Source organism: Lycium barbarum, chromosome 6 (genome assembly GCF_019175385.1).
Source record: "Lycium barbarum isolate Lr01 chromosome 6, ASM1917538v2, whole genome shotgun sequence".
Classification (NCBI taxonomy): domain Eukaryota; kingdom Viridiplantae; phylum Streptophyta; class Magnoliopsida; order Solanales; family Solanaceae; genus Lycium; species Lycium barbarum.
The window spans coordinates 123,458,676-123,468,703 of record NC_083342.1 but is presented as its reverse complement, the minus strand read 5'-3'; the positions used below and the strand labels follow the sequence as shown (position 1 = coordinate 123,468,703).

Here is a 10,028-nt window from a genome sequence, read left to right as displayed (position 1 = left end):
TTGGATTAATTTGGGTTATGAGTTTGGTTTGGGTCGGGTCTTATTGTCACATGGACTGACACAAAAGAAAAGTTTATATGGATTAAATTAAATGTCACGTCATATTTGTTGGCCAAACATTATTTGAGTGACTTTTTATGTGATATAGAGAAAGTTGAATTACCTTATTGTTAAAAAAGAAAAAAAAAACTTTAAGATCATTACCCAACTATGGGTGATGTTACTACCTCATCATTTTCCTCTCACTTTATATTTTTAAAACAAATTGTTTTGTCCGCAGATTCTAACTTATACTTGCAATTTAAATAGAGTAAAAAGCAAGTTTTGAATTCTGAATATGATTGAGTATCAAAATAAAAAAAAGGAAAAGAATGTATATGATTAGTGATTGTTAATAATTGGTTTAATTATCTTGATTGTCGAATCAGTGACAACTCAACGAATATCTCCTAAATGAATGCCACTCGCGTTTTTCTCCAGATTTACAGTTAGGAAAAGAAGAAAGATTTATCCTTTTCTTTCTGACTGTAAAAAGATTTATCCTTTGTTCGCAAGATATGTTCTGTACCATTAACCGATCTTGATTTACATCAATATCAATAATAAAATACATTTAGCCCCTGAAGCCGCCATTATTGCTTCCCTGTCCCACCACCCACCAGAGCATTTCACTTAACAACGCTTTTTTTTTTGGCCCCTAACCATTCTTTCTTGATTTTTCAAGCTGCAGATCTATACACAGTTCCCCTTCTTCATTAAACTAAACCTTTCATTTTTCTTGGCACTCTTATCATTTTTTTTTTCTCCCGATTGCATCGATAAGGTTAGTGTTTCTTTACCCTTTTCGGCATCTTTCTTATATATTTACCCTTTTTCTTGTAAACCCCAGTTGGGATTTTGAAATTCTCTGAGCAGTTTTCTTGATAAGTTGAATCTTGACATTTATTGTTTGATTAGGGTTTCCTGATGTCCCATAGTTGGTGTACATCCAATCGAAGTTAAAAGGCCAAGTATTTGAATTCTAGCAAGAGTTTGTTCTATTTGGGGAATAAAGATAATTGGGGTTTTGAGTTCTTTCTTCAGTTCTGTAAGTGGATTCATTGTTTACAAATGGATATTCCTAAATTGTTGGTTTTCTTTATCTCTTTATTCCAATGGTGTACTGATTTGCTTATATTTGTAAGGTTTCAGACAAGGGTGTTTGTGTTTGATGCTCGGTAACAAATGGCGCCCATATACTATATCATCATTGCATTGCCTTGTACTGTTGGTGCCATTGCATTGGCGCTTTTGCACATATACAGGCACCTTTTGAATTACACCGAGCCTACTTATCAAAGATACATTGTTCGCATCATCTTTATGGTTCCTGTGAGTCTTTCTTTGCCTTTATTCTTCTTCTTGATCTAACCTCTAAAAGTTATATGTTTATGTTATCTTAACGATGCGCAAGGGTGGACTAATTATTAGTATATGTTATCTTATCTTCCGGTCCACCATGAAACTAGTGTAATGTTGTAGTAATAGAAGTTCTTTGTTGCGGCGAGGAATGGGAGAAACTTATGTTTAGGCAATCCTTGGTAGCTCTTTGTCACGTGGTAGTGGAACTAGTTTACTTTATTTCTATCATTCCCTTCTTTCCAATTTACACAACAGTGTTTGTATTTTCAGACCTTCCAAGATATTTAACACCATTCCGTTTCATACAACTTTCATGGATTCAAATTCATTAAACATTTCAAATTGCAAATTTTGATGTGATATTTTCTCCGTCAAGCTTGATTTCAGCCTTTACTTGAATACTCTCTTCCACAGTTTCAATTATGAATCAAATCATATACTCTGCTGTATATGACCGCAATAACCGTTCCCCCTATACTGCTAACGGGATGCTTTATGCACCGGGCTGCCCCTTTTTGATGGTTACTCTTTTCAACTGCAATTTTCACAATTTGTAGTAGTATAATTTCTTATAATTGTTGTTTTAGATAATACCAACTAAAGCTAAACTAAAGACGCCATGTTCATTAAATGTACCCCAACAGGTAGTGAATATTAAAGTTGTGAATCTCTTTGGATCTTAAAATCAGACATATTTGCATAAATCTGGAAGTCATGGTGTTAATTTCAATAACACGAGAATGCAATTTTTCCTTCTATATGGCCTTAGCAAATATATTTTCAGAACTAGCTTGACTCTTAGCTGCTTATTACATTGTGCTAGAGTTTTAGTTAAGTTTCACGTCAATGTTTAAATTTCTTATTGTTTCCTTGACAGGTTTATGCACTAACGTCATTCTTGTCACTCATCCTAAATGAGAGTGCCATCTATTTCAATTCCATTCGTGAAATGTAAGTATGATTCAAGTTCGTATTTCATGTTTTAATGCATATTCTTTTTCTTGATGGTATTAGAAATTGACTGCCTGTTGTTTGCTCCATGGAATGGTGCCTGTGCTTTTGCCCTTGTGCTCTAACTTTTGCGACAAGTAGCAGTCATGAATACTGATAGAATAATAGTCGTCATGAACCGGCTCTATAGTGTGGAGAAACATGTATTTGTTCTGAACTTAATGAGCTCCTCTTTTTATGACTGAGTTTCTAATTGTTAAAAGTTTTGCGAGTTTAACTAGATTGTTATATGTTGAAAACTTAATTACACGAACACACACATCGACTATTCTACCGGATACCTGCTACCTTTCACAAGTACCGAGTAACTCTGTCGACAAGTTCAGGCAGATCGGAAGAAATCACCTTGTATTTTTGTCTTGAACCGTGGTCTCTAAGGTTTTCACCCACTTCATTCACCACTAAGCCACACCTTTGGTACCATATTTCAAAAACTCCACTTCTTTATCCTATATGCAGAAAGGGAACTGGATGGCCCTGTTGAGTTTGACTGCATGCTCAGTTGTTTAGCCTACAGTGCATTAAACTATGAAATATATATATGCATCCTCCAACCCAGTTGCTTGACTTGGTATGCGTGTCTATCTTACATTATAGTTTTATGTGTGCAATAAAACCTTTGCAAAAATATTGAATCAAAATTTTAAAGGGAAAGGGTAAAAAAATCCCTCTACTTTGTTTTATTAGTAAGTTTTATCCTCCGTTACAAGTTGGGGCTATTTATACCCCTGCTATTACTAAAGTTAACTAAAATACCCCCAAAGTAACGGATTCCCCCAAATCAATCTCAATTCCCAAATTTCAATTGAAATTATCCTATTTTGGACGGATCTCAATTAAACCCGACCCACTAAACTAATTAAACCCATATGATACACATAACCCAATTGAACCCATAACCCATAACCCATTTTCTTCATCTCCTCTGCTAATATCTTCCCCACTGTGGCCAATACACCACGGTCTACACTGGCGACACCAACTTGAAATGGAGGAGTACAATCTTTTGTATGGTATGCTCTAATGCATTGATTTTCATTTACTATATAATGCTTGCTGTGGTTTGGAGCCGAGGGTCTTTTGGAAACAACTGCCCTACCTTTCAAGGTGGGGGTTAGGTCTGCGTACACTCTACCCTCCCCAGACCCCACATGATGGGATTCTACTGGGCTTGTTGTTGTTGTTGTTTGCTTGCTGTGGTTTGGTTATGATTTCCCTTGACCCACGATCCTTTCCCATAGAGACTTGATTAATTGGTTAGTTTACTCTTTGGTGGTTATGATTTCCCAACCTCAATCCTTTCTGATTAAAGAAAGTAAGCAAATAATTTCTCATCTATAATATTCTTGTAAGAGGAAAGATTGAATAGCAATGTGGTCAACTTCTAAGACTAGAACTTCTCCGTGCTTAGATGGCATTTCAGTGGTATAGCTCTGTTTGGCTATTTGACATGTCTACCTATTTGGGTGTTGAAATTGACGAGGATTTTTTTTGTTTGACTGCTGTATGGGTGGCTGGTTGTTTATTTGAGTGGGGTGGGGGTGATGGCTGGTGTAAATGTGATGAAGAAGAGAGAAATGGGATTTGCGTGTTATTTCATATGGGTTAAATTAGTGTAGTGGGTCGGGTGGGGTTAAATGAGGGAAATTGGGTAAATTCAATTGAAATTGGGGAATTGAGGTTGATTCGGGGGAATCCGTTAATCTGGGTATTTTTGTTAAATTTAGTAGCGGCGGGGGTATAAGTAGCCCGAACTTGTAAACGAAGGATAAAACCTGACTAAAAAGACAAAGTAGGGATTTTTGACCCTTTTCCCTATTTAAAATTAAAAGTTGAATCAAATTAATTGCACAATGTTTTATTCGTCTATAAGCTGAAGAATGAACTCACTTTATGCTTTGTTCAACCACACAGTGCATGGATGTATTCTCATATGGCATTCATACATCCAAGGTTTATTGAGCTGTCAAGTTAATTACCCAACTTGTAGACTGCTACGGATTTATAAAGTCAACAAAACCAGGAAGCTTGAAGCATCTTAAACCTAGAACCTTGAAGAATGTCGAAAGCCTTAAAATTTGTCAGGACGACATAATATAGTGTTGACAGATGCTGATATGTAAAATGATTGTGACTTGGAAAAGGTGACATCCCTCGGCAGAAGATCGACTGAAATATCCAAACCTTGTGAGACAGACTTTTCTGGATGTCTGCTAAGCATCCATTTAGTGAAACTCTTCAGAGAGGGGATCTCTTAGCTGAAAATGTTCAAAGTATACTTAAATACCCTCACGGAACCTTCCTTCAAAACTTGAAACTAACCTGAGTCTTTATGAGCATAGGGGTCTTTCATTATCATCCGACAAGACCGTCTCTCCAGAGACTTCTGAAAGCTACTCTCGCTGTCTTACTCACCTCATCCAACTAGACCGTCTTTTGAAGAGTTTTTGAGAACTCTGTCGTCTAACCACTTCTTTAGATCACTACAACTATCAGCATCAATCTTCAACGTATTCCAAGTTTTTCTCAGTTCCCTTTTTAGAACACTTGGGTTCACACTGAAGGCTTTACACCCCAATCTTATCTCTAAATAGACAAAAAGGATTCTTGGTAAACACTTGACTTCATATAAATGTACCAACACATCTAGCTCTCCTTCCAACTAGTTATTGCCTATATGAACCTTTTGCTTCTCTTGAGTTCTATTCTTTCGCAATCCGCATGGATTCCGAGGGATTAGAGGTTGTTTGAGACACCATTTTCCATGTGATTTTACCTTTACCTCATCCCTTCTTTAAAATACCTTCATTCTTCATGATGTCGCATCTGTATATGATGATTTACATAGGACATGACCTAACCATCTTAGGTGCAATTTTAAGGTTGCATATAGATCCAAAATTTGATAGTATTCGGTAAATGAAGTATAGGGGATAGAAGAGATGACATATATTCAAGGATGCAAAATTAGCTCTCATCCTATCCCACATTTAGGCATGCCATTCGAGATGGGATAAATCAAATGATATTTGGAATAGTATCTGTGAGAAAATGGAAAAGAAGTTTCTGAAAGGGGAACTTTTTTTTTTTTTTTTTTTTGGGTTTGGGAGGTAGGTAGGTCCTGGTAATTATGTACTGGGTGCTAGAAATATGAGGATGCACTACTAAATTTTGCCAATTGTGCCTTTGGGTACTCAGAAAGTTTCAACTTCTTATGGGGTTGGAGGATACTTTTTGTTAAATTTTAGATGCAAATGCAAGATCTTTGTTAGGTAAGGGGAATATTGGGTCCTTATTTTGGATTGGCTATTTTGCAAGGTCATCTTTCTTCAAAACTTCCTTTCTTGTGATGGTGGGACTTTAATCTTTTTGCTTTTGTTGTATGAATGAAAAAGATCACAAGGGGGTTTGCTTTTGAGAAAGTAGGATATGATGAGAAATTGATGGAGGGATTTGGAAGCAGGTGCATGGAGGACTAATGGTGATAGAAATCCCCTGCAGCCCTAACCAATGCAAAAAATGTAGGAGAAACAACAACTACTACAACTATATCTCAGTCACAAACAAGTTGGGGTTGGCTAGAAAAGGAGCAGAAAGAAGAAACTAAAAAAAGTAAAATTTTGAGTGATATTGAGGGTTCCTTTTCTGTCTGTTAGGTTGGATTATGTCTGTTAGGTTGGTTTTGAGTTTGTGCTATTTCCCTTGTTCCATTGGGATGTTGATCTGCGGACAGAATTTTGTTTTATTAGTAATAGCATCCAGATAATTGAGCATGTTGTTCGTTTGTTTCTTGTGAGTAAGATTGGACTGATCAAAAGAAGATGCTTGTTAAAAGCTCTAGACCCACATATCTTTAAAGGAAAGGAGCATTTTAGCCTCAACTATCTGGATTTATGAGCATTTTAGCTTATTTTATGCAGACTTTACTTACTGTATGAGCCAGGGTCGTTTGTCCTGAATTTATAATTGGGAGATTGAATAGTTAATGTTTTCATGATGTCAGCAATGATCCGTTCGGAGTGCACTGGCTATGGCCCTCTATGTTTTCTTAGAAGCTATGTGTAGGTCCACCCCCTCCCCAACATGGTCTATATCAGGGCTCTCAGGAATCTGGATCGTGCATGTTAAGCATTTTAAATCATAGTCGCTCTCTCCCTTTTAAGTTGAACCACTTCTTTATCTCTCTATCCGGAGAAAGTCTAATCCTTGCCGAGTGGCAATATTTTGCCGCCTTTAAGAATTCAAATTATATAGTTATTATTTTGTATCCTTTAATAGCTTTGTTTTTCCTTTTTTCGTGGACATCTTCTCACAATATACCTAACTTGTGCACATCTCTAGTATTTGAGTAACTGAAAAATTCAAAAATTCAAAAAAAAGAAGAAGAAGGAGAAATAGAAGAATAAAGAAGAAGAAAAAACTTTAGCCTTTTTTTTATTTGTAAATCTCCGTCCTAGTAAAGCACGCAACATATATTAGGTGGAAAGGAGCAGTTGGTGAATGATTTATATGAGTATGCATATTTTATATTTGAACTTATGTTTACAGTTTACCCACCTCTCTTATGGTGGAATTGTTTCGTTAATTGTGATTATTTCGTTTTTAATTTCCTTTCAGATATGAGGCTTGGGTCATATATAATTTTCTATCACTCTGCCTGGCATGGGTAGGCGGCCCAGGGGCTGTTGTTCTAAGTTTGAGTGGCCGAGTTTTAAAGCCAAATATGTGTCTGATGACCTGCTGCTTTCCTCCACTTCCTTTGGATGGGTAAGTTGTGCTTATGCGAACCTACTTTTATTTAGTCAATGAAGAGCTATGCCTTTTGAGAATTCTCCAGCATGTACTGTTTCTAGAAATTTGTACATTACTCGCAGTTCTACATAGGGGAGTCATATTTCATGGTTTATATGATTGAATGCATTGCATTTTTATGCTTGAATTTGAGATGACTCCTTAAATTTCAATTGAATAATGATTTCCTCGATATCTATTACCAAATTATCATCACCTTGCTTTACATTTCAATTATGTTGGTCTCCATGTTGCAATGTTAATTTATTTACATGATTGGACTTCAGAACTCTTGTTTATTTATTTATTTTGAAATGTGTTTCTGATAATGTTCAAGCAATGCAGACGCTTTATTCGAAGGTGCAAGCAGGGATGTCTGCAGTTTGTGATTCTCAAGCCGATATTAGTGATCGTTACAATCATACTCTATGTAAAAGGAAAATATGAGGATGGAAATTTCAGTCCTAGGCAATCATACCTCTACCTCACAATTATATATACTATTTCATACTCAATGGCACTTTATGCCTTGGCTTTGTTTTACGTGGCATGCAAAGATCTGCTCCGGCCTTTTAATCCAGTTCCAAAGTTTATCATTATAAAATCCGTCGTATTCCTTACGTACTGGCAGGTAATTCACCAGATTTGCTCAGTTACATGTTATTTTCTCACTTTGCTGTTAAGCAAGCAAAATATAATTCAGTTTTTGACTACTGAACACTTTACACTTTGGTTTCACCAAATCTGGCATATTAGCTTAATTCTGTTATTACCATAACAATATTATTATTATTATTTCCTTTGTCCTGTTTTCTGTGACACATTTCCTTTTTAGTATGCACCCGAAAAGTGAATCCTTTCTCTTTTTGGAAACTTTTTAATTACCATCACTATTTTGCCCTTAATAGTACAACTTCATGTTATGTGTTGGTTTTATAACCGAGTTTTTACTGAAATCACAGTAATTGGCTGGCTTTTATTCTTCAATTACAATTTTCTGTGTAGAATGACGTTTCTAGTTATCATAATCTTCCTCCTTAACTTCTTCTGCCAGGGTGTTCTGGTGTTTCTTGCTGCAAAGTCAGAACTTATTAAAGATACCGAGGAAGCTGCTGAATTTCAGAATTTTGTAATTTGTGTTGAGATGCTTATTGCAGCTTTTGCGCATCTTTATGCCTTCCCATACAAGGAATATGCTGGCGCAAATATTGGTTCTTCTAGTGGTTTTACCGCTAGCCTTGGACATGCCCTTATGCTAAATGACTTCTACCATGACACGGTCCACCAGGTAAGACAGGCACTTGCTCATTCCCTAGCGCCATATGTTTACTCCATGTGTGTCCTAACAAATCTATTTTCTTCCATGAATGCAGTTTGCTCCTACTTATCATGATTATGTTCTCTATAATCATGGTGGTGATGCTGAAGAGGGATGTGCAACGAAGTACCGAGCGAGGACTTTCGTCCCAACTGGCCCAGAGATGGATACTGTTAGGAAAAACAAGCACATACTTGGAAACAAACAGGAAGATGTACAGTTATCTAGTCTCTCCCCCTCTGCTAATAACAATAATCCACAAAATCTGGGTGCAGGCCAGCAAACAGGGAAATCAGAGGCAATGAACTACTCGTTGCTTATGGATGCATCAAATAATGTTTCAGCACCCTATGACCTATCACTGATTGATGTAGACATTTCAAGTTATCCATCTAAGGTACCTGCAGCCAATCCTGGGACAAGGTGATGACATTGAAGTTTCATCCATGTGTGGAATTTATTTTGTTGGAAATTAGATGTGCACAGCGTCATATGCGACCTAGTATGTCGCTGTGAAGCTCACAGTTGTAACTTAGCGTGTAAATGTAGGCAAAGCTAGTTTTCTACCATGTACCTTTTGATTGTTTGTTCCCATTTCCATATGTAGTGTAATTAGAGAAACCTCAGTTATGTTGCATTTGGATGGCTTAACACAAAGCTCATCATATTTTATCGATCCACAGTTTGCCTTTAGTTTATATATCTGAATGATTAGCTTATTGGACTTAGTACTTTCCTTGGCGCTAGATCTTTCTTCTGTGGGTACTTTTGCACTTTGTTCTGAGCTCCATAATGGGAAACTAATCATTTGGGTTGAGTGCAGAATAATAAGTTCCCCTTAAATTTTGGTCAAGTAGTTTGGCTCTTTAACAATTTTAGATGCAAGATGACATTGCATTGTTGTTGTGTAGTAATTTTATCTCACTTCTGTCACATTTTTTTTGGGTGCGGGGACGACGCGATGTGTGATGCCCAGGCAGACGTGCCCTCGCCCTAATGGCTTCGGGTGCAACTTGCATTCCAAGACTCGATGACTCACGGGATTCTGCAATTCACACCTAGTATCAAATTTCGCTAAAAACAGAAGCAATATTTAAAGGGTTTCTTATTAAAAAAGCACTATTTAAAGGGTGTTTTGGTAAAAGTTATTTTAGTGAGATGGTTTTATTGAAGGAGAAATAATGGGTTCTATTTTCCAACAAATTCTCGGTAAAAAGAAGAAGAAGTGGAATTTCATTAAGCATTAGTATATATCTTGGATTAAAATGTTTGCTTCACCAAGTTCAAGAACTACTAGTGCAAAGTGTAAGTCATGTAAGAAAAGCTTTTCAGAAACGTGATTAGTAACCACCTACTTGCGCGCAGAAATATAACCACCTCTTTTATGTGCTACTTTAATTTGTGTATTTAGGTGCTGCCAAACGCGGCTCTCGCAACGCGTTATCCCTTTGTTGTTGTCTTCGTCATTTCTCTGATATATTGGTCATCAGTTAATATATATTTTATC

At 36.6% G+C, this 10,028-nt stretch overlaps 1 protein-coding gene across 2 annotated transcripts; it reads left to right on the top strand.

Annotated features, from left to right (window-relative positions):
- The first annotated feature begins 434 nt into the window (after nucleotides 1-434).
- Nucleotides 435-9,214, top strand: LOC132598538 (uncharacterized). 2 transcript variants are annotated; one of them, XM_060311467.1, is made up of 8 exons: nucleotides 435-823; nucleotides 958-1,087; nucleotides 1,192-1,371; nucleotides 2,279-2,352; nucleotides 7,030-7,179; nucleotides 7,549-7,834; nucleotides 8,258-8,491; nucleotides 8,577-9,214. In XM_060311467.1, exons 3-8 carry the CDS (start codon nucleotides 1,225-1,227, stop codon nucleotides 8,946-8,948), a joined length of 1,263 nt encoding a protein of 420 aa, XP_060167450.1. In that variant the 5' UTR covers nucleotides 435-823; nucleotides 958-1,087; nucleotides 1,192-1,224; the 3' UTR covers nucleotides 8,949-9,214. The 2 variants fall into 2 exon arrangements, with proteins under 2 accessions (XP_060167450.1, XP_060167449.1); XM_060311466.1 differs by having other exon boundaries at nucleotides 1,185-1,371.
- Nucleotides 9,215-10,028: the final 814 nt, after the last annotated feature.

What these genes read in the sequence shown, in the direction of transcription:
- LOC132598538 (XM_060311467.1), top strand. Translation starts at nt 1,225, where the DNA reads ATGGCGCCCATATACTATATCATCATTGCATTGCCTTGTACTGTTGGT. An exon ending in GCATCATCTTTATGGTTCCT is followed by an intron (nt 1,372 to 2,278) that starts GTGAGTCTTTCT and finishes TTTCCTTGACAG; the next exon opens with GTTTATGCACTAACGTCATT. An exon ending in CCTCCACTTCCTTTGGATGG is followed by an intron (nt 7,180 to 7,548) that starts GTAAGTTGTGCT and finishes CAAGCAATGCAG; the next exon opens with ACGCTTTATTCGAAGGTGCA.